This window comes from Ovis canadensis, chromosome 3 (assembly GCF_042477335.2).
Source record: "Ovis canadensis isolate MfBH-ARS-UI-01 breed Bighorn chromosome 3, ARS-UI_OviCan_v2, whole genome shotgun sequence".
NCBI classification, from domain to species: domain Eukaryota; kingdom Metazoa; phylum Chordata; class Mammalia; order Artiodactyla; family Bovidae; genus Ovis; species Ovis canadensis.
Window position 1 is genome coordinate 169,191,174 of NC_091247.1, and position 23,170 is coordinate 169,214,343.

The 23,170-nt window shown below is 45.8% G+C and overlaps 2 protein-coding genes and 1 long non-coding RNA gene across 13 annotated transcripts; 1 reads left to right on the forward strand and 2 right to left on the reverse strand.

Moving 5' to 3' along the window:
• Positions 1-483: 483 nt before the first annotated feature.
• On the reverse strand, positions 484-5,120 carry SUOX (sulfite oxidase). 2 transcript variants are annotated; one of them, XM_069585014.1, is made up of 4 exons: positions 4,716-5,120; positions 3,248-3,307; positions 2,818-2,995; positions 484-2,388 (listed from the first exon to the last, which is right to left on the reverse strand). In XM_069585014.1, exons 2-4 carry the CDS (start codon positions 3,295-3,297, stop codon positions 979-981), a joined length of 1,638 nt encoding a protein of 545 aa, XP_069441115.1. In that variant the 5' UTR covers positions 3,298-3,307; positions 4,716-5,120; the 3' UTR covers positions 484-978. The 2 variants fall into 2 exon arrangements, with proteins under 2 accessions (XP_069441115.1, XP_069441116.1); XM_069585015.1 differs by lacking the exon at positions 4,716-5,120 and adding an exon at positions 4,029-4,242.
• Positions 4,921-5,325, forward strand: LOC138437536 (uncharacterized). The gene is made up of 2 exons (XR_011256021.1): positions 4,921-5,007; positions 5,199-5,325. It is a non-coding gene; the product is annotated as an uncharacterized lncRNA (long non-coding RNA).
• A 1,940-nt stretch (positions 5,326-7,265) lies between these two features.
• RAB5B (RAB5B, member RAS oncogene family) lies at positions 7,266-23,009 on the reverse strand. Of its 10 annotated transcripts, XM_069585019.1 has the most exons (9): positions 22,873-22,977; positions 21,578-21,636; positions 20,073-20,192; positions 16,235-16,446; positions 12,487-12,748; positions 11,243-11,394; positions 10,850-10,972; positions 10,205-10,298; positions 7,266-9,886 (listed from the first exon to the last, which is right to left on the reverse strand). In XM_069585019.1, the coding sequence occupies exons 5-9, from the start codon at positions 12,647-12,649 to the stop codon at positions 9,771-9,773; spliced, it is 648 nt and encodes a 215-aa protein (XP_069441120.1). In that variant the 5' UTR covers positions 12,650-12,748; positions 16,235-16,446; positions 20,073-20,192; positions 21,578-21,636; positions 22,873-22,977; the 3' UTR covers positions 7,266-9,770. The 10 variants fall into 10 exon arrangements, with proteins under 10 accessions (XP_069441120.1, XP_069441127.1, XP_069441123.1 ...); XM_069585026.1 differs by lacking the exons at positions 20,073-20,192; positions 21,578-21,636 and adding an exon at positions 13,546-13,664; XM_069585022.1 differs by lacking the exon at positions 20,073-20,192.
• Between the last annotated feature and the right edge of the window lie 161 nt (positions 23,010-23,170).

Here is a 23,170-nt window from a genome sequence, read left to right on the forward strand (position 1 = left end):
GCCGAGCGCCGAAAGATTCAAGTCCTAAAGGCGCGGTCGCAGGCAAAGGAAAACTCAAGGACTAACCTTTCATCTGCATCTACTTTGCAAACAAGTCCACGATGGGCGCTCGAGTTGCCCTGGCATGCCTGCCTCTAGTGCCAAGTTTTGCCTTTGCCCCATCTACGACAGTATTGATTTTAACCTCTTTAGCATTCTTTGCCTTTCCTGCAAGGGCGTAGGAATTGTGTAGGGGAGGGACTTAAGGATGCCAAATTTATAAAAATTTCCTCTTGGAGGGGTATCTTGAGGTCATTCACCTAAGCGGCCCTGCAGACACCGACAGACTTCCGAGAAGGAAACCCCACTTCATGACTTCCCTTCACCTTTTGTTTTGGGTTCTCAAGAGGTATCCTAGTACCAGTGCATTTCCCTCCCTTCAATTTGCTCACTCCAGGCCTCAAGAAGTCCCCCAAATAATCTTAAAAAATTTTTTCAGAGTGGTAGTCTTAAACAGATATTTTATTGATATATTTAGAAAAGTGAAACTATAAAGGGAGAGGGTTGTGTTGTGCTCTTCACAACCCTTGGCAACCTAGAGGCAGTAAAAAGTTACATATACACATGTTCTCTGAAGAATCCCAAGGACAAAAGCAAAATAAGGCCTCAGTGGTGACAGTCATTAGAAATGGAGATAGGGTAGATAGAGAAAACAGTGCTTATTTCCAGAATTACTTTTCCTGCTTCTAGCCCTTTGCTCCAATAGCTCTTACCTTCTGGCACAGGGTCAGTGGCCTGTGACTATAACATAGTGTCCAAGGAGGAATGAGTGCCTAGGTGGAAATGTGTGAGGAATGTATTTGTGTGTGGCTTCAGAATGCATAGTCAGGATTGTGATCCAAGACATGGAGAGGAGGTGGAGGGAAAAGATTTTTTGTGGTAATGAGGCCAAAGAATGGGTATGGAAAGAGGCTCAGAATGTGGTTCTGTTTCACCTTCTCATGGGGCGACATGGACATGGACACGGTGCCAGGCATTGTTGAGCACCCCTCGCAGGTTCCAGATTGGGGCTACTGTGTCTGGCTGCACATTGTAGCTCTCATCTACAGCCTTACAGACAATGTTCAGTTCCTTTATCCCAGCTGGCAAAGGGGCTTGCAGATGCCATAGTCGCCAGGCCCAGGCCTTTCGGGCACGCTGCTCCTCTCCTTCCAGCTCAGCCACTTGCCAGGTTAGGCCCCCATCCAGAGACACATCCACCCTGACCACAGCTCTTCCTCCACCACTCCATGCATAGCCTTTGACAGTCACCTCCCCTGACCCTATTATCTCCCCTTCTTTGGGTTGTGTGATGGCTGACTGGATAGGAAGTTCTTGGATAGATGGAGCCGAATCAAAATCTACAGTGTCCCAGTCCACAGATGGAGAAAAGCCTTTGTAATCCCGCCGCTGCCAGTGGCTGAAACTTTCCTCTGGTTCCACACTCACTTTGCCCAGCCATTTGACATGGCGGGCACCCACCACACCAGGAACCACCACTCTCACGGGAAAGCCATGGTCACGAGGCAGAGGCTGCCCATTCATCTCATATGCCAGCAGGACCTCAGCTTCAGGGTCCATGGCCCGAGCGAGAGGGATGGATGCTCCATAGGCAGTCCCTGTGGGGTCTGAGTCCAGTCCCTCAAAGCAGACATGGGCCTCAGTTTCACAGAGCTGGTGACCAGCCTGGGCTAACACATCACAAAGCCGTGCCCCAGCCCAGCGCGCAGTGCTAATGGCCCCTAAACTCCACTCCAGACCTCTTACTTCTTTGAACTGAGTCATCTCGGAGCGCCGGTTGCCAGCACACTGCAGAGTGACCGTGATCTCGTGCTTGGGGAACTGGTACAAGTCATCCAGGGACAGGCACAATGACTGACCCCCTGGTGGCCCTACTACATTCAGGCGATAGGTATCTGGGTCCACGTTAGGTACAGGTAAATGATTCCGGGTGAAGAAGATAGGGTTGGGTGTGATGTAGTTTTCTGTCAGCAGCTCAGGAGGGGGCTCTGCATTAAAGGGGCACTGGGTGTTGACCTTCAGGGCTGAGTGACGTATAGGATCATCCATATAAGGATCAGAAGTCTTCAAGATGGAGGGTGCCTTGTCGTCAGGGCTCAGCTCCCCAATCTTGTACTGAGCTAGTATCTCTCGCACGTGCGGCTGGTTGTGAACAGCATAGAGGGCCCAGAAGGGCTCTAAAGGACCCCCGGCTGCTAGCATCAGCTTTGATGCCCCCCCTGGGTGTATGTCCACAAATTCTGTGATATCAAAGACCTCAGAGCCCAAAGTCACCCAGACCCCAGTCTCAGGGCTGCAGTGGGATTTTACTTCCTCCCTGGTATATCTGCGTGGTGACTCTTGAGAAGCCTGAGGCAAAAGGGAACAGAATGTTAAGAAGAAATCACTCTACCTCACTCTGACCGTGTGCTTCCCTGGCGGCTCAGATGGTTAAGAATCTGCCCACAATGCAAGAGACCTGGGTTTGATCCATGGTTCAGGAAGATCCCCTGGAAAAAGGCATGGCAACCCACTCCAGTATCTGTCCTGGAGAATTTCATGGACAGAGGAGCCGGATGAGGTCCATGGGGTCGCAGAGTCAGACACAACTGAGTGACTAACACCCTGACCCAACCCACAAAGTTATGGCCACTGGGAAGGTAGAAGATTCCATCTGTGCTGTGCATGAAGACCATGAAGGCTGTGTAATCATGGGATCTGTGGTAAAGCCTGGGTTGCCTGGGGAACTCACTCAGGCCCCTTAGTTCTGATAGTGAAGTCCCTTCCTTCCCTACTTACCCTGCACTGCTGGTCATGACAGGCCAACACTGCCCCGAGGCCTAGCAGCGTGCCCATGACTCTCCATCTCCTGGTGCTGGAGTTACCACCAGAGAAGGTGAAGCTGGAGCGCTGGGGCTGAAAAGAATCATTTGTACAGCAGGCCCGAATGCAGAGCCTTGCCGGGGTTGACTTGAGTCTGGAAGAGAGAGAAGTCTTAGTAGCACACTTCTGATCATAAGAAAGGGCTGGGGAAGGCCTGGGGTATACCTTCCCAGGTTAGCCATTGGTTCCTTCAGTTGGGACTTAGTTTCTCAGGGATGGGTGGGACAAGTGAGATGTGGCTTTCCCTTTCCTCCCAGGCCACTATCTCAACCATCTTATCTAGCAGTTAAGATAAGTGTCATAAACTACTTAAAAGGGGATATGGACTAGGAACTGGATGGCCTACCTGTAGGCCTGTTGGAGCCCTGGGGCCACAGCTCTGTGCAGCAGCAGCATTGTGGCAGACCTAGGATAGGAGGAAGATTCCAGGATCAAGATAGGGAGTTCTGGGAGGTGTTGAGATTAGGGCAGCTTGAGGCAATGGGTAGGAGGATGACACAGAGACCAGCTAGGAGCTCTCTGGACAAATGGGGAAACTTCTTCTGTGGTAACGAGGCCAAAGAATGGGAGTAAGGGTCCAAATGGGCCCTTAGAGAAAACCTGGAGGAGTTCAGAGACAGAATATGCTGACAGGATGGAAAGGAACAGGGGGTGGGAGGGAGTCCTCTGAGAATCACCTGTTCTACATCCTCTACTCTCTACTTTGTCCACTACAGAGAACAATGGGAGCCAAAAGTCTGTTGTCCAGTTTGCCAGTTTATTCTTTCTGAAGCTAGCAGAGGACAACTGAGGGGTATGCTCACATAAAAGGAGACAAAAAAGTAAAAATATAGATAGCAGCCTAATGAGGTAAAGGAAGCTCAGATTCTGGAGTCAAAAACTGCTTTGCGTTTATAAAAACCAGTCCTGCCATTAACCAGTCCTGTTCCTGGGCAAGATACCAGGCCTCTCTGAATCTGTGTCCTCATCTGTGAAATGAGATCTACCTAGCAGAGTTGCTGTGATGTGCAAACAAGTAATAACATTGTCATTGAAGGACTTTCCCTCCTCTCCCTCTGCCCACCCCTAAAAAAATGAAAATTGAACCCAGCTGGGAACTGGATCCCAACGTGGGTCCACACCCCTACCTTGTCTATGCCATTTCAGTGAGCTCAGCAAATCGAGTAGTTAATGGCCAGGGTGTCAGGGAACTGGCTAGAGAAGGAAGAAGGTAATTTTTCTGCTCTGGCTCGCAGCAGTTTTTTCTTTCTAGCACTGAGCAGGTCACTGATCTCAGGAGGGCCAATGTGGGGGGTGGGGTGGGGTGAGAAGTGTCAGAATTGCTGATGTGATGCAAGAAAGCTAGGAGTAGGAGCAGAGGCTGCACTGTACTCCCAGGCCTTGGGACCCTCACTCTCCCTCCCACTTCCCATCAGTGCCAGCAGCCCACTCTATGCTGGAGCGGTGAGGTAGAGCTGACTCAGCCCAAGGTCCCAGTCTTGGGAGAAGCAGTCTTCTGCTACAGAACAGATGACACCCCCGTGTGAGGGTGGTGACCAGTCACTCCCCAGGGTCACTTTGGGCAGAACATGGATATTTTACCGGGTAGCAAGCAGCTGGCTCCATGTCACTGCCTAACAGCTGGCCCGAGAGTATTTTGTAGCAATAGCCCACGGCCCCAGGAGCACCCGGCTAGCGGGGGTGGAGGCGGATACCGGCAGTTTTGCTGTGCCTGGGATCCGGAGCACCCCTGGGTGCCAAGCCCCCGCCCGGCCACCGCTTAGGTTATTGGCCTTGCCCCCTCCTATTCCCTTTCCTGGCCCCAGGCTCCTTACCCGGCTCAACGTACGCTGGGTGGCTGTTTTACCCGCTCCGCACCCAGCGGCTATCGGCGAAGAGGCGGGGCCTGCGCCGTGACGTTGTTGCGGAGTAAAGGACCACTCTCACCCCTCGGCTCGTCCCCCAGCCATTGGCGGGCGGCGGGCCGCCTCCCAGCTGCTGTGCCCGCCTCCTGGAGGCCAAGGAAGGCCGGGCGCCACCCCGGCTTGGAGATAGGACGGGCTGTCTTTCCTTCTACCCGCGCCAGACGAGGAGTGGGACCCTCAGGATGTTCGGGACCCGAGAAGTGTAAGATGATGAGGGCTCCCAAGGGTTGGGCTGAGAGGTGCTCCCGCCCCGCTCCTCCCCGCCCGCTGAGACACAAGGTGCTTTCGCTAGAGGCCTGAGCTCCGCCTCTTGTCAAGCATGTCTGTTGCAACCACAGCCCTGTTTGTCTTTTAGAGAAAACAAGATCAAAAGCTCAAGTCTTTTATTTTCAGGAATGAGGGCAGAAATGGAGTCTAAACACTGGTTCAAAGGCTTCGAGATTCCTTGGTCTAACAATTTCTCCTCAAATTGTAGAAATAACACTGAATAACCACATTTTATATTTTGCTTTGTTGTCCATTTATTTTAAAAGGTCGTTATTTAATGACATTTTAACATCCCAAAGTAGGAAGATTATAGTTTCTCATAATATCAGAGTAAAGGACACTAACATAAACTGTTTGCTATTACCCTTTTATCATTTGGCTAGGGAAAACTTCGGAGAAGGCAATGGTAACCCACTCTAGTACTCTTGCCTGGAGAATCCAATAGAGAAGCCTGGTAGGCTGCAGTCCATGGGGTCGCTAAGAGGGGCACGACTGAGCGACTTCACTTTTCACTTTCATGCACTGGAGAAGGAAATGGCAACCCACTCCAGTGTTCTTGCCTGGAGAATCCCAGGGACGGGGGAGCCTGGCGGGCTGCCGTCTATGGGATCACACAGAGTCGGACACGACTGAAGCGACTTAGCAGCAGCAACAGGGAAAACTTGTCATTGGCGAGCTATGGACCTGGGGCAAACGTACCCAACACTGCCCTCTAGAGGTGAGAAGGCTGAGTTACAACCTTACTTTAAACGACTGAGCGACCAACACTTTCACTTTTTTTCCCCAACTTTAACTTTGGAAGATCATTTCCCCTCCTTCCCTTTCTTCTTTCCAAAACTGAACTAGAAGAGCTTTTACTAAAAATGAATAAGTCGTGTGGGGGTGGTGTGGAATACTAAGAAATATAAAGAAAGGGGAACTCACAGTGAAAAGGTAATTTGGCTCTAAGGTTTTTGGAAAAAAAGAGATTCCCAATTTAACTGTACAATTTAATCATCAGACAGGCCTGATACCCAACCTATCCTTCCAGTCTTAAAAAACAGGCTCAGTCCAAGGATACAGAGGAATCAGTTAAGGATTATCTGAAGGCATGGGATGAGATTTCTGCCTTGTAACTGTCACCCTACATAAAGCTACACACAGGCTTTATAGAATTGACCTTTTACATCTCAAAAATTTTCATTTTACAGAGGAAACTGAGGCAGAGAACAGCTAAGTAACTTGACTAAGGCCATAGTTAATAAACTGTCAGAGGTGGGACTGAATTCCAGGCTGTCTTTTCTGTCCTTCAGATTCTTTGGAATGTAAAACTCCTCCTGCAACCACACCTAATTTTTTCTATCAGTCTCCCCGACCACTTCCACTTAGACTGTGAGGGTCAGAGCTTCAAGAATACAGTAGAAAAGGAGTAAAATTTCCTGCTGAAATTTTCCTGTTGGGGTAGAAGTCACATGATCAATCAACAATGTTAATTCAGTGATTTTTAAAAAAATTTCTTTAGGTCATGGACCCCTTTGAGATACTAATTAAGGCAGTGGGCCCTCTCCCTAGAGAGGTGCACATAAATTTTTGCATAATACTTAAAAAGTATTCACAAACACCACCTCTCCCTCCAGTCTCATCAACTGTCTGCCCGTAGGTCCAAACATAGATGACCACCCCCTTCCATATATACATTCTGTAATGATAGCCTAAAAAACTAAGCTAGGGACAGATTTGATGAACTCTCTAATGGCTTGGGAACAGTGATTAAACAGCAGTAAAGGGGCTATTTTATAAACTGGATTATCTCACTATTCAAGGAAAGATGAGTAATGAGGAGTTACCAAGATGCAGGGCTTCCTTGGTGGCTTAGCAGTAAAGAATTGCGTGCAATGCAAGAGACATAAGAGATGGGTTCAATCCCTGGTGGTAAAGATCCCCTGGAGGAGGGCATAGCAACCCACTCCAGTATTCTTGCCTGCAGAATCCCATGGACAGAGGAGCCTGGCAGGCTACAGTCCATTGGGTCACAAAGTTGGACACGACTGAAACAACTTAGCATGTACGTACACACGCATGCACCAAGATGCAAAGGAAGGTGTGTTTCTGGTTCACTAAAACATTATTGGGTTGCCCTTGCAAATTTCTAGTATTAGAGAAATAGCAAAAAAAAAAAAAAGAGAGAGAGAGAGAAGAAGCAACACTCCAATACACCTTTTTTTCTCCTTTTTTACTTACATTAAATACATCGGTAAATCAGCAGTCGCATTCTGTTACCACGATTGTTATGTTGGGAGAGGAAGAAAAGGGGAAAAAGGCAAATGCTTTCTTAGAGGCAAAAAAAAAAAAAAAAAAAAGAAACAAAAGATAACCCCCCCTTAAAAAAAAAAAACTGATCAGAAGAAAAAATGAAGAGCTGGGAAATAAAAACTCAGATTCCCCAAGCCCACCAGAGCTCAAAGAAAAGCAGAAGAGCTGCTAGAAAGTAGAAGGAAGGCAGCAGACAGGCCCTTAAGTTAAGGCCAATCCTGTTCCTAAGGGGGGCAGTGGAGGGGAGAAGCAGCCTGGAGAAATGGTTTCCCAGCCCCAAGGCAATGAAACGTCTTCACTCCTGCTCCATGGGGAAAACTGCACAAAGAACTTCATTTCTAAGGAACGTATGAGAGCCATCCTAGTTCTTCCACTTCTAAGGACACACTGGGTGCTTCAGGGGGCTAATGGGTGCTGGGAAAAGAGGGGGAGAATATGCGTTTCAGGGCCGTGGGAACTAAGGCTGCCCCGGGGAAAGGAAGGGAATTGAGGCATAAGTGGAAGAACCTAAGCTCAGTCCTTCAGAATCTCAGCGTCATGGATTTCTCAGCTGCTCTGGGACAGAAAGCAGTCTACAAGCCCAAAGGGTAGAACGGCTCCAATCCTAGTTCACTATGGCCTCTCCTATCTTGTTTCCCCCAATTTCCCCAAAATTCTAAGGTAGAACAAGAAGGAATTTAGAGTTCTCTCTTGCCTTAATGGCTTCCCAAAGACATCCTAAAATACTTGATGAGGGACATGGAGAGAGGCTAGAGATTTAGAAAGGACCAATGTCCTCTGTTGATGTGAGACAGTCGTGAGGGACCTTGAGTGCCAGTCATTCCCTGTCCACAGGAACAGGTGTTATGAGGGGCCACAGGTAGACCTCTGTGGTACAATTCCCTAGTGGTATGTGGATTAAACCACTGGCTGCATGGGGGATGAGTTTGGGGCAGTAAGCATGGTAAACTGAAGATACTAACAAAGGAGAAAAGAAATCGGGCCTGATGGGAGGTAGGGGGTCAGAACAGACTGTACAGTGGGAATAAAGATCATACCTATTTACAGGGAAGTAGAAAAGACATGGTAATGGGTGGATCAAATTCATTGGGAACCCTGGAAAAGCACAGAAAACTCCTCCCTCTGGCTGGACTCTTCTTCACTCCCCTACAGTGAGTGGCCTATGCTATCCTGAGACTGCTCTCCAGTTGCTCAGTTAATTTCCCAGGAAAGGTAAACCTATACCCAAGAGTTAGGTTGGCAAGAATATAGGTGAAGTAAGAATTAGAGGAAGCTAGCAGTTGAGACTGGGCTTGACTAGCTGCCACCGGTATGGTTCTCTGCAGCCCCTCCTCAAATCTCATATACACATTGGATTCCACTTAATTAAAAAGAGGGCAAGTAAATCAACCAAACCACCCATTAAACAAGTATCACAACTGAACTACCATCAATTAAAGTGCAAACTGCAGGGGGATATGGTGGCTGGGGCTGAGGCCATCTGAAGGCCAGAGAGAAAAAAATGCCTAAGTCAGAGGATGGGTATCAGAAACTGGTCCCTCCTCCATTTAGATCACAGCAGAGCCAAAGAGGCAGGCAACCAGTGAAGATTCTTTGGAGGACTCTGGGGTCCAGAATCTCCCCCATTATGGGGGAGAAGCTACTAAGAAGCTGGGTGAGGGGGAAATAGGCCTTGGAAGAGTTCTATGAGCCACAGATGACACTGCCTCTCCACCCCTTCCACTTCTGCCCAGTCAGCCAATAGCAAGACTCCAACCTGGTGCCCGGGAGCTGGCCGTCCCATTCCCACCTCTACCTAGAAAAACCCTCCACAAGGCCAACTCATGGACGCTGCAGTGCTTTCAAATATGAGAAACTCCAACCAAACAAAACCAAAAAGGCAATGTTTCCTTACTCTCCCCTGCTCTGAGCCTTACTTTTCCCCCAAGGCCCTTAATGTGACTGAACTGGAAACCTTCCTCAGTTCCTGAGTTCACCACCTTCTCCATCCTGGGGAGAGGAGGAAAAGGAGATCAAGAACAGAAACTGACCAAAAGCAGAAGGGGAAGGGGCAGGAGACCAAAAAAAAAATTTTCTGAAAAAATGGGCAGGAGGAGGAGGAGGAAAGATGAGTACGTCACTGTCTTGCACCCATAATACAAAGTGAAGAAAGTTTGTTTTGGAAGGTAAGTCCTCGGGGATCAGACCCCCAAGCCCCAGAGTAGGGGTAGGAGGCCAGTGGCAACAGCTGCCTGGTGTTGTTGCTGAAGCGTTAAAAAGTGCCATGACGGAGCTGTCAAGAGGCAGCCCTTGGGAGCCAGGGCTCAGTGTGCTGTTACCGTAGGGGCTGTGTGCTGAGGGGTGGGGATGGAGGTTATTTCTTAGCTCTCGTGCTAGCTCCATACTTGTTTGCTGCTAGCCAACCCCTCAGTTGCTACAACACTGGCTCTTGTTCTGCTGGGACTGCTCGTGAAGATCCACACCCCGGCTTCGGCCTGCTGCACCCCCTAGATTCTGGGGTTCACTCTTTGGCAACTTCTTAGCTAGAGATAAAAACAGAAGGGAACAAAGTATGGTAGATTTTACTCATCTCCCCAAAAAAGACTATTGGGGGAAAGGGGAAATGTGAGAGACTAAAAGAATGTTCTCAAGAGGGGAGGGTTCATTGCAAACAACATTGAAGATGAGGGGGCTCAAGCTGCAACGAAAGGATGGAGGTCACAATGGAAAGTTACAGTATATTAACACCTAAAGTTTTCATAAAGGGAGACACTCCCATTTATCCTTATGACCTGGGTTAGTAATCTTGCCTAGAGGCAAGGGAAAAACAACAGGAAGACCTCAGGCTGCTCTGACCTTACCTATTGCCAGGAAGAGATCGTTCACGTTCATAGCTGTCTTGGCGGAAGTCTCCATAAACAATAAGCTGTTGTCATCTGCATACGCCTGGGCCTCCTGCAAGGGGTGGGGTATACTGGTACTCAGACTGTAGGGCAGGGACAAAGTACAGCCTTTCCACTCCCATGTAGCACTGGAGCTAGGCAACATCCTAGGTTCCCTCCCCTCTGAGCCAGCTGCCCCTGGACCCATAATTTGGTGATGACTCCCTCAGGGAATATCCCATGGTCTCTACCACTTAATCCAACAAACAGATGTCAGGAAACTTAATTACAGGGAAGAAGGTAAGTTGGTTAGGGGCTTTTGGGTTCTGACACTTGAGTCCCTTACCTCAAATTCAATTGCTCCCTCCTTCCTCTTTTCACACTGGTACCCCCACAGCTGGTACTGGTACTCCCCTACCCCTCTGCTCTGGAATTTTCTTCTGACTCCTCTAAAATCTCCTGGCTGGCATTAGGGTCACAGTGCTGCTGTATTTAACTTGGTGAAGAACTGGGGAATGAGATGATGAATGTCCTCAGATGAGGTTTTCAGAGAGGGCAGGTTTGGAAAAAAGAGGTCCCAAGCATAGAGGGAGTGTGTCAGGAAGGACTTGGTGGCCAGCTTACTTCATACTCCACCATGCGCTTGTTGGCCAGGTCGGCTTTGTTCCCTGCCAGGGCAATAACGATGCTAGGACTGGCCTGTCGCTGTAGTTCTTTTACCCATGTCTTCGCTCGGGCGAAGGTTTCCTAGGAAAACACAAGGATGAGAATGGGTAGGCTAGAAAGACTGCCAATCTAGGGCTATCACCTTCAAAGTCCAATCTCAAAACTCACCTCTTCTAAGCAGCCGTTACTCACTGAAACCATCTGTTTCTGGTAATTCATTACCTCTGTCTTCTCAACACTTGGAAGCATAATTTGTATTCTTATTTTGCTATTTCAAGAACCGGTTTTCTCTCCCCCACCTAATTTAATTCCTATAAATAAAAGCAAGGACAATCTTCTCAGCCCACTTACCTGATTAGTAATGTCATAAACCACAATGGCAGCTTGGGCACCTCTGTAGTACATGGGGGCCAAGCTATGGTATCGCTCCTGCCCAGCTGTGTCCCAGATCTCAAACTTGACTGTCGTGTCATCTAGACAAACAGACTGGGTAAGGAAGGCCGCTATGAATGAGAGAACAGAGGAAAGTTGGTGTAAGTGGGAGAATGCACTGGAACATCCCACCTTCCTTCAAAATATCTCCACTGTCAGTCTAAGACCAGTCACTACCCAGGCCGTTCAGCTACAGGAAAAGGTTTAGCATTCTCCTCCTTATACCCTGGAAAGGTTTAGCATTTTCCTTCGGGTCCTGGCACCAGAATTAAGCCTGCTCTTGGCTAAATCCTTCCTGTGAGAAGTCTTTCCAGCTAAGGAATGGGGGCGCCATGGTAAACTCTGAGGGCTAGAAAGAACCAGCTTTAATACTAGAGTCAACACTTTTCTAACCAAAATAGATTAAGAGATAATGAGAGACAATAAGCTTCAGATAAAAGTCATATCAAGAACTGATTCGAAGATTTTAAAGCCTGATGTGAGGCCCCACCGTTACATTATCTGGCTATTACTTTTTTATATCACTTCTGCTGGTCTAAGAATGTATTTCCAAGGTAAGTAATAAAAGTGGAGAAGGAGAAATGTGGGGAGTTCTCATGTTGAATTAGCACCCATTTCGGGATAGTGGTAGACAGAAGGTAGCCAAGGTAGCAAACGCATATTTATCTTTTGTATTTAGTTCTAACCTCTGCTTTACCAGGTGTGTGCATCAAAGATCTAAGGAGCTTTTCCAAACACACGTCTATACTGCCACCAATCTCACCCTCCTTCCGAAACTAATCAGCCAGTCTGAGGCAGGGCCCAGCATGCTCCCCAGGAGTTTCAGATGTACACCTCTGATTATGAGCCACTGCCCCAAATCAACCCTGCTCAAGATGAACCTCAACTGAACTTCACTGGCATTAAGATGAGAGCAGGAAGAGGAAAATAGTCTGAGATTTTTTTTTAAAAGTGGTTTTTTGGTGCTCAAAGGCCAACCTTTCTAACTTTCTTCTAGGAAGAGGATGAACAGAGACCTGTTTTGGGGCATTTTGGCAATTTTTTTGTTTCATAAAAGATTTTCATTACAGGGAGCTAAGAGGGCCGGTGGCATAATCAGATCCCTAGATCTCCCTTCAATAGCCCTTCTAAACACTAATCTCTTCTCTCCCTGAAGTACTTACCTCCAATGGTGCTCTCCTGGTACTCGTGGAACTGCCCTTTGACAAAACGTAATACCAGGCTAGATTTCCCCACTGCAGATTCACCCAGCAGGACCAGTTTGAACTGGCATATTTTGCTGGCCTGGGGCTGCCCATTGGGCCTGGCTGTGCTTCTGCTAGTCATGGCTAGATTATCAGAGTGGGAAAGGGTGGAGGGAGGGGGATGCCACAAAGCGGCAGAGGGGGGAGGGGGAGGGGAGGGGACGTCCAGGCTTCAACAATTCTGCAAGAAAAAAAGCGGGTAAAATTAAACACAGGGCCATGACAACGGCATTCATGTTTTAAAAGAAAGGACAGAATCTCTTCATTTCTTTGCTCCAATCAGGACTTAAGTCTTATAATTATCCACCATTAAAAGCTTACACCACTGAGAGGGTCCCATGCACCTGGCACTCCGTGGTTAAGAGTGGGGATCAAGAAAATAAGATAGCATTTAGAGTAGAGTGTGCAACAACAGAGAGACTAAAAACCGTGTGAGAGTAGTCTCTAATCTCCCACTCATCCCCACCAGGTCTTCAAGGAATAGCAAATCGATCAACATTTAGTTGGCCTAAAGAACACCCAGGTCCACCAGAAAGTACCCCAGATCACTACTATCTCTTTGGTGTCCTGGTGCTGTCCCTTTTTTCTAGCCTTCAAAATGAGAAATTCACTCTAGGGGTGTAGGTAACAGTCATCCCTCTAAAGAGCAAAGGGATAGCTTCTGGTTCTACATCCTTCATACATGACCACTTCCGAAAACTGACATTTCTGATAATCAAACCAGGATCCAACTACCAGAAAAATCTATCCTTTCTCATTTTTGCTCAAAGGTAACACAGAAACAGACTACATTCACTGTTAACTCTTTCCCTTTGCTTCTGCCACCCCTCTGAGTCTGAAAATCTATCAAGTCTGAGTCAGTAGGCTTGATTTACTCTCAACTTGCAGCTCTCTTCTTGATGCCTAGGGATAAGACTACTCTCTACACTGAAAAGGCCTAACAGCTGTAGCCCTCCAAAGCAGAGAAAGAAGGTGTACCTTCTAAACACATGCAGGAATCTCCAGAAGATGGCACAGGAATAAGTCTTCAAGCAATAAATACTCGATGAAAGAATATAACTGAACCACCTTCTCTACCTTCTAAGTGGCTAGGAAAGCTGGTGGTGCAGAGGAGACAGAGAGAAGTTGGGACTTTGAGTGTCCAATTATCCAAACCTGACTATATTTCATCATCCTGATTCTGAGGGGAAAAGAACTATGAAATTCAAAGAAGCGTTAGCATGATCAGAACATGCAAAACCACCTCATCCCAAAACTAAGCACTGCTTGGATTGTACTTTGCTGGTTCAAACTGATGTTTCCCTTCTCCAAGGCTGATTCTAGTGACTCTATAAACATCATATTCTGTGACATATATAGTGAAAAAATAATTACTTTGGGATCAAATCAGGGTTAAAAATATCTGCAATATTAGTAAACATGGAAAGGATAGAAAAGCCATACAGAAAGAAGCACAGAGGAACAAAAGCTGTGGAGTTCAGTTCACTGGATTCATTTTAGTTCTGCTTACTAGCTATGAACTTTTGGACAAACTACTAAATTTACCTGTGCATTTGTTTCCTCATCTATAAAATGGGATAACAGTCTATGAGCACCTACTTCAAAAGGTGTTGTGAGGACTAAATGCAATAATACATATAAAGAACATAAATATTTAACAAAAGGTACTATATCCATGAATATTAAGTGACTCATCATTATTAATATGACATCAAGAAAATTTCTCTTCCTGAGCCTTACCTTCTACCTTTATAAAATGGAAAAAATACCTATCCCATAGAATAGCCCTAAGGATTAAGTGAAACGTGTTTAATATAGGGCTGATAAATAGTAAGACAGGTATTATTTAGTGGCCCTGATTCACAGAAATAATCAGTTTAATATATTAAAGGACATCTCAATATTAGTTGTTATCAATATAATCCTAAAGAGCAGCCATCATATGAAGGAGGTAGAGCAAAAAAAGAAAAAAAAAAGTAGAAGAAGTTAACAGGGAAATGAGATAGAAATGAGAAAGCCCAGAAAAGTCTCAGCTAGACTAGATTAAGACAGAGGACTGTATAAAATTACTCTGATCCTACTGGGTATTTTGTAGTCCCCCAGGTCAATGAGTCCTAAGAATTCAGATATACATGTGCCACTTTGTGATGAATTTTTCACTGGTTTATGATGAAATGATTAAAATAAAAATGATACAGCAAGTTTTTCACAAAGCTAAATTTATTCAATTTAAGAGTATCCTTTATAACACGATTTCTAACTTCTTAGTATCAATTTTCTCTCAAAGGTAAAATATGTATTTATTGCATGGATAAGCCTCTAAGACCTACAGTTCAATTTAAAAAAAAGCAAAACACTTGGCTGATTCTATTTCTATAAACAAAGCAAAATTCTACAAATAAAATGGTATGGAAAGATACATGCTCATCTGTTAACAGTGGTTACTTCCCTCTAGGGAGAATGAGACTAAGGAAAATGGTATGTAAAGAACTCAAGATATTTTTATTCTACATAAATCTTTTTTTATTAACAGGAAATATACACACATATATTTAAAGTTTCCTACATAACTTTTTTTTGAAATAAATAATGGTGTTGCTAGTCAGTAGTAAGCTTTCTAAATATACTTATGTGGAAAAACAGAGACCCTTAAATTTAATTTGTCTGTTAAATCCAAAATTCTGGGAACCATACTGCAACTGCAAGAATTAGTAGTAATTAGCTTCTTAACTACTAGTCACAGTTCTTTAGCTCTTTTCATCCTCAAACCTTTAGAGCAGTGTTTCTATGCTGTAAGCCAAGTAGTAATCTTGAAATCGCTTGGTGGATCATGATCAGTATATTAAAAAAAAAAAGAAAAAAATTACCATGTGGCATGCAAATAATAAGCACGAGAATCATTTTGTGAAAATGCTTCACTTGTGGTTGTATGTACAGACACTGAATTTTGATGTAAAAAAAACTTTTTTTTTTTGAGCCATGATCAAAAAAAAAAAAAGTTCAACAAACACTGCTTTCGAGAGGCCTGCCACTGAAAGATGGGTTAGTAGGAAGTCTAATCTCTGGCTGGCCTACAAAAGCACTTCCAGGTGAAATTACGATGAGGGCTGAATATAGCTCTCCAGGGGTCAGAGGTTTTCTAATCCTCCTACTGAAGTTATGGAGCAATTATGAAAATGGAATGCTAAAGTCGACAGAGGCAGTCCTGCAGTGGTAAGGGCTCTGGAATCAGGCAAGCCTTAGTTTTAGTCTCTGCTTTGTCAATTAACCCACTGTGATCCTAGGCCACTCACTCCTTTTACCTTTCTGAGCTTCAGCTTCCTTATCTATGAGGATCTGGGGGTGGAGTAGGAAGGATAATAGGGGAAAATAGTAAAAGGCAGAATTTGAATTCAAAGTTCTGGGTACATTTAAGAAACACGTTTCTTTATACAGTTTCTCAGCATACGTGAGGATTATTTTTAAAAATATATTTATGTAATACTTCATATACATTGTTTCATAGGTAAAGAGGATAGGCCATTATAACTCTACACTTGAAAACAGATGAAATGATAGGGAGAAAAAAACCTACAGATGATAAACTGATCAAGTTTCCTTTAGGTTGATACACATATACTATACTCTTAAGAAACAACAGGAAAAGTGACTAGATTCTTTGACTTACTTCCTCACATTTCAAAGCAAGTGATCCAAGTGGCAGAACACTAAGTTAGAGTGAACTGAATTCTCACTGGCAGACACATCTTTCTAGGCCTGGGAAAACAGTAGGAGTTGGAAGTGTGAAGATAGGAAACAGTTGGGAATTCCCTGGCGGTCCAGTGGTTAGGACTCCATGCTTTCACTGCCGTGGCCTGGGTTCAATCCCTGGTCAGTGACCTGCAAGTTGCATGGCGTAGGCAGGAAAAAAAAAAGGTAGTAAACAGTCACAGACACTTGGGTTGAAAAGCCCTTCGTCACTAACCCCAACAGATGGTAAGTCAAGCCACAGTCAATGAGCAAACTTTCTTGAACTCAGAGATTAGTAACTACTGGGTTAGGAAAGACTATCTCCCACTCCAGCGTTTCAGCTCAACACTGTATCCTATCTCCTCTGTTCACAGTAACTGACTGGCTGCCCATCTCTGTGCCTTCATCTTTAATCCCAGCTTGTTAATAAGAGTATCATGTTTCCTATGAAACAGCTAGACTCTCGAAAGATCAGGGGTACAGAAATGGAATAATAACACATAAGATTCAATTGATTTCTCCCCTATCCCGGTGATGATTTTTTTGGCTGACAATTGACAGTGGGCAAACGACCCATCCGAAGGCAAAAAACAAAACACAGCCAGTCAGGTGGTGTGATGATTATTACCTTCAAACCTGAGGCAAGAAAGCGAGGAGGAGATTTTTCTTCCCTTCAGCCCTTTCAGTTCAGATGAGAATGACTTAACTTCCCTCAGAATTCCAGCTCCACAAGAATGGCTTATCAAATGACTAAGGAGGATTAAGGCTTGACTCTGTCATCAGTCTGCAAGGAGATCCAACCAATCCATTCTGAAGGAGATCAGCCCTGGGATTTCTTTGGAAGGAATGATGCTAAAGCTGAAACTCCAGTACTTTGGCCACTTCATGTGAAGAGTTGACTCACTGGAAAAGACTCTGATGCTGGGAGGGATTGGGGGCAGAAAGAGAAGGGGACGACAGAGGATGAGATGGCTGGATGGCATCACTGACTTAATGGACGTGAGTCTGAGTGAACTCTGGGAGTTGGTGATGGACAGGGAGGCCGGGCATGCTGCGATTCATGGGGTCGCAAAGAGTTGGACATGACTGAGCGACTGAACTGAACTGAACTGTCATCAGTCCACTGGGGAAGGGGGAGGTGGAGAATGAGGGGCAAGTTCTTTAGTGTAGGTAGCTCTCCCAGCAGAGGAAAATATGAATAGGAAAGCTTTCTAAGGGACTTCCCTAGAGGTCCAGTAGTTAACACTCTGAGCTTTCACTGCAAGGGGGGGCAAGAGTTTGATCCCTGGTTGAGGAACCAAGATTCCACAAGCAGTGTGGCAAAAAAAAAAAAACCACACACACAAAGGGAAAGGTTGCTTAGCTTGTTGATGCCTAGTAGGGCAGGACTCCATTCCTCAGATCCCTTCCCACTTGGTAACTTTGAGTTCCTATGTCACTACATATGATGTGTGTGTTAGTCACTCAGTAGTGTCTCTTTGTGACCCCATGGACTGTAGCCTGCCAGGATCCTTTGTCCATGTCCATGGAATCCTCTAAGCAAGAATACTGCAGTAGGTTGCCATTTCCTTTTCCAGGGGATCTTACCAACCCAGTGATTGAACCTGGGTCTCCTGTATTGCAGGCGGATTCTTTACCGTTTGAGCCACCTGGGAAGCCCAACTACATAAAATGGATGCCTCCAGGAGTCTGTCATCTATCAATAGAGACTGAGTTTCAGGTAAAGGGCCACTGGAGTCTAGCTCCCTCCCTTATGTTAGCCTTATAAATTCAGTTTTGCAGATGAGAGGCAGTTTAGAAGTCATCTAGTCCAATCTGTACTTTACAGTGAGGAAACTGAGGCAAATGAAATCAACCAACTTGCCCATACAGCCAGCTATCACACAACAGATTAGTAGCAAATATCCTTCTAGCAAGTACTCCTAGTAAGGCACTCCTGCTCCTATAATACCACTATACCACTTAAGGAAGCAGGAGATGCTGAATCCTGAACTGAAATTCAAAGAAAGCACCAGGACAGGAATAAGAGCTTAGACTGGATAATTTCTGCTTCTATACAGTTTGGGTAAGTACTTCCTTTGGGACTGAAAACAAGTTAGGAGGCCCCAGGCCTTCCCTGGGAACTAGAATCTAGTCCCTTATCCTTCTGATAGAAGCAATCACTTACTACTATGCTTCTCTAAAAGGTCTTGACCAGCCCCTGCCAGGACAGCTGAAATAGGAGCAGTTCAATGGCGGGCACTAGGGAAAGAAGTGGTAATTTCTGCAGAATTCAACAGGCCGTGGGATTAATGTGAGATTTACTGAATAGAGAAGACAGCACAGAAGCTAGTAAGTGTCTTCAACTCCCCAACTTTGTTTAGACCCTAAGTTACCAAAATCTTAAACTGAATTTCACTACTTGGCTCATTGTGCAGATCCAATGTTAACCAATGAGTCATGGGCTTAAAAGAGCTTTTCCACGTCCCCTTACCCTCTCCCTTGCTGTTCCGTAGCTCCAGTCGTGTTTGACTCTGTGTAGCCTACCAGGTTTCTATGTCCATGCGATTTCCCAGGCAAGAATACTGCAGTGCGTTGCCAGTTCCTTCTCCAATCCTCTCCCTTATATTTCCCCAAAAGCCAAAAAGCACACTTAATCTCCTATCAGCATGGTACTGCAAAGTCCCTCATATTGACCTAGGAAAGACTGGAATGCCTTTTTCCACTTTGTCTGCCTAGAAAACGCCTAATGTATGTTTTAAGGACAAACTCAAACGTCACATTCTCTGTGAAACTGCATAATTACTCTCTCACCCCAAGAGAATTCACCATTGCTTCCTCTGGAATCCCATAGTATTAAGACTACATTCTTGGGAATTCCCTGGTGGTCCTGTGGTTAGGATTCAGGGCCTTCACTGCCTGGGCCCAGGTTCAATCTCTGCTAGGGGAACTAAGATCCCACAAGCCACGTGGCATGGTCAAAAAATAAAAATGACTGCATTCTTATCACAACATTTACTACATTGTTTAATTGTATCTGTCTGCTCTGCTAAACTAAGAACTTCTCAAAAAGAGTGACCATTTTTTATGTCATTTTCAATCTCCAGAGCAAAGCACAATGTCAGGGTCCCTAGTAGGTGTTCATTAATGTCAAAGCAATCCAGCTTGCTTCCTCCATCTACTCCTCCCCTTCTGTGCCATCTGGATAGAATCTTATTTCCATTTGGGAATGTTTTTAATAGGCCAAATTGCTCTCTCGCCTGTTTGTCATCTCCCCTGGATAGAGGGCCCTCTTGGGACCCAGCCCACAAGGTACTGTTGCAACTCACATGGGCTAACTGCTTTTCCTGTCACCCGTTACTATGCTTCAGATGGCCTAATCACATCAAATACGCAGCCCTCCCACTGTAACACTGAGGCAACTGTGGTTAAAAACAAAGTTTTCTGAATCTTCAGTTAATGTTAAGTGTTAAAAAAAACTTTGGTTCAATATCTCCATTAATCCTAAACTTAAGAAACGTAAGTTTTAAAAAAGGGAAAATAAAAAATCATACCTCTGAAAAGGTTTCTGCCCCTCAACAGAAACTACAACCTGATCTAGAATCTGCACACACTTTGCTCACCTGGGTGGCTTCTTACTCAGCTCAGTTACTGTTCAGTCAATGACTAAATCTTTCCTAAAACACTCTTGGGAAGTGGGAGTGTATTGTGTAGGGTTTTAAGGTATCCCTCCTCCAACTAGGCTGTTGCATTTCCTTAATTTAAATGCACTGTCTCACACTTTGGTTATTACTTACCAATCTGAAATGCCTGAGGATTAGGGAGCAGGCACTTGCTTCTTATACCTATGTCCCCTCATAAGTCAAATTCATATCAGTGAGCACAGACAAGCAACTGTAAAAGAGCAATCCTTGCTCCTGGGCAAAAAGAAGGGATGAGGTATGACTTCAAGGGCAATGGGAAACTCCTCTTCTCCAAATATATTTTTGTAACTCCAGATCTATGTTTGAAATTCTATACTGATAATTTTCATTCTTTAACTCCCTCTTTAAAAAGCAAAAACTCTCAGGAGGATTAATACTTTAAATGATTATTAGTTATTTACAACCTAATGTGGAGCAATTTTAGATCATTTTTCTTGAAAGTAGGCTTTGATTAAGGGGAAGGTAGAAAAGATAAGAGATGTATAGAAGAAAGGGACAAAAAAAAAAAAAGGGACAGGATATCATCAGGATGCAGGAAATGGCAAAGCCTAGTGAGGATTTAAAACACATACACATCTACACAATTTCCCTAGAACTGGCTTTGCAGAAGAGAAAATAAAAGCTTTTGGAGGGACAACAATCAAGGTTTCCAAGGGCACTGTACAAAGGCTGGGCACATCACAGGGCTTCTAAAGCCAGTAAGGACAAATTCAATTAATAAGGTGGTGTAAAAAAATGTCCCAGCTGTGTTGAGGTTTAGAGGAAAACCAATTTCAAAGCCAGAAAAATTTGCAAGCTTCTCATATCACTATAGAAAGATAGACACAGAGGCCCTTTAGAAGAACCACCATCTTCTTTGGGGATAATGAAGGGAGAGTCATATAATTTGAACATGCAGAGACCATGAACCACAGGACAGAAATCTCAAATTCCTCACTTTAGCAAAGATGCCAATAATTTTCCCAAACAAAATGATTCACTTCAACTTTTCTTTCCTGCCCATAAAAGAGAAAGACATTTTGGCCATCTATTTGGGCATTTCCTTAGGATACCTAGTGCACAAGTCGGGTGTGTGTGTCTGTTTAAGAATGTGAAGGGATAACCCAGAGTACAGCTCTCTACTTGTCTGAATTTGATAAAAGCAAGACAGAATGAACTGTAAAAGGAGCACAATAAATAACAGAGTATCATCCCAGAAGGGAAAACTGGAAAGGAGAAGCCAGTGCATGGTGGGAACATGAAAACAGAATTGCCTTTGGTGGCACATTGCCCAAAGTGAAGTAAGATTAGTTTGATCTGCTGTCTCTTATCTCTGACCTTTCTGGATGAAATGAGTGGGGTATATGTGGGAGGTTTTACACTTTTTACACTTCCATAAAACCTGAATATTTTAAGATGTACATACCACTTTTCTAATTAAAAAGAAAGTAGTTATAAAATACAGTGTTATAAAATGGAAAAAGGAGGAAGTATAATAAGGGAAAATCCAATATGCTCCAATCTATGGGGGAAACTAAGGAGGTCAGTAGACTGTTAAAAATATATGGGAGGAAGGGACCTCTGGGTCTTAGAAATCCATCTTCCTTTTCTCTACTCACCTCCTTCCCCGAGTGCCTCTGTTTGACCCAGCTTTCTAATAGCTCAGAAACCCCGGCTCCTGAAGAAGTAGACAAAGAACGGGTGATGCCAACCTTCTGGAATGGAATTTCTCTCTTCCCCAAATCCCTTCCTCTGTGATATCACCTCATATTTCCAGGCTTGATTCCACATAATCATTACCTGCCTGGGAAATACCCAAGTCTAAGTACCACAAAAGTTTCACCAACTATAGTCAGAAGATCTCTGGATGGTTGGGGATACCTAAGCATTTCTAGAGCAGAAAATGAATCACTGATTCCCCACTTCCAGGTGAGAGATATGGTCCCCAATATAGACCATATTATTAAGCAGGAAAGAAAGGAACAAACATCCCCCAAACCCTACTTCTTAGCTTTTTCACAGGACATGAAACAGGAGGTAAGAAACACCGAGACTGCAGCCTAAACCAGCTTGAGGCCAAGGGAGAGAGTAGGGGCTGAGTTGGGAACTGCCAACAGTCACAGAAAAAAAAACCAGTTTGTCTTCACTGTCCACCTTGAGAGTACCAGAAAACTTCAACTTGCCACATCTCCACACCAATGGGAACAAAAGCGCGAGTACTCGCAAAACCCAAGGCCCCCAGCCCACCCTTCAGCATTCCCAGAAGCTCCCATCACTGATTCGCGGCCCTGCTTCCACCAGTCCGGCTACCTGAGTCTTCTAGATCAGGAAAGCTTTCTTCGCTTGTGTCAGTTCTCCCACACTGAGTCCAAATCCCTCTCGGCTCAACTCTGGGGCACCCTAGTTATTTTTATAATAGCCACTTTGCCTGAAAAGAATGCCTCTTACCCAGTTAAGAGCCCTTCCCTCACCCTTCCAAAGAGAGCTCTCGAGAGTCCCGCCCCGGTTCCCCTCGGGGCCTGGACGTCGGGTTTGACCCCTCCTCACCTCCCGGCGAATGACTTACCTCACCCGCCGCCCAGTCCCTTTGCCCCAGCTCCTCCCTCTTCGGCGCCGCTCACTGAGGCCTGCCCCTGCCCGCACGGGAGCCCCGGGCCTCCTGCGCCGGCCCACAGCCCAGCCGCCAAAACCTCCCGGCCGCCTCCCCGACTCACCAACTTCAGGCTCCCAGCCCGCCCGGCCCCCTCCTCAGCGCCCCCATTAGGCCTGCCGGGGCCTGGTCCCCTTCTCCCCTCTCCGGTGGGCCATTCTAACCCCTCGCGGAGGCCCAGACCCTCCTCTGCCCTCAGGCCAGGCCGCTTTCCTCTCCGGGGTGCCTCCGTCCCTGCCCTTGCGGGCTCCATCAGCCCGGTACCTGGGGCTCCGTCTCCCCCGTCGGGCCCAAGCCTGTGTCGAACAGACAAACAGCTGCAGCTCAACCAAACCCTCCTGCCCCTCCTCCTCCTCCTCGCCCTGGGGCGGGGCCCCAGCCAATTGCACGACTACCCGCCTACCGTCAAGGGTGGGCTCTCTGCGTGCTAATCCGCCAATCTTCTGGAGAAAGGCGGGACTCTTTCGGCGCTGTCACCAACGAGTACGAGCGAAGGACTGGATAGGCGAGACCCCAGACCAATACAGTGAGGGAAACCTTGAAGATGGACGAGGTGAGGAGC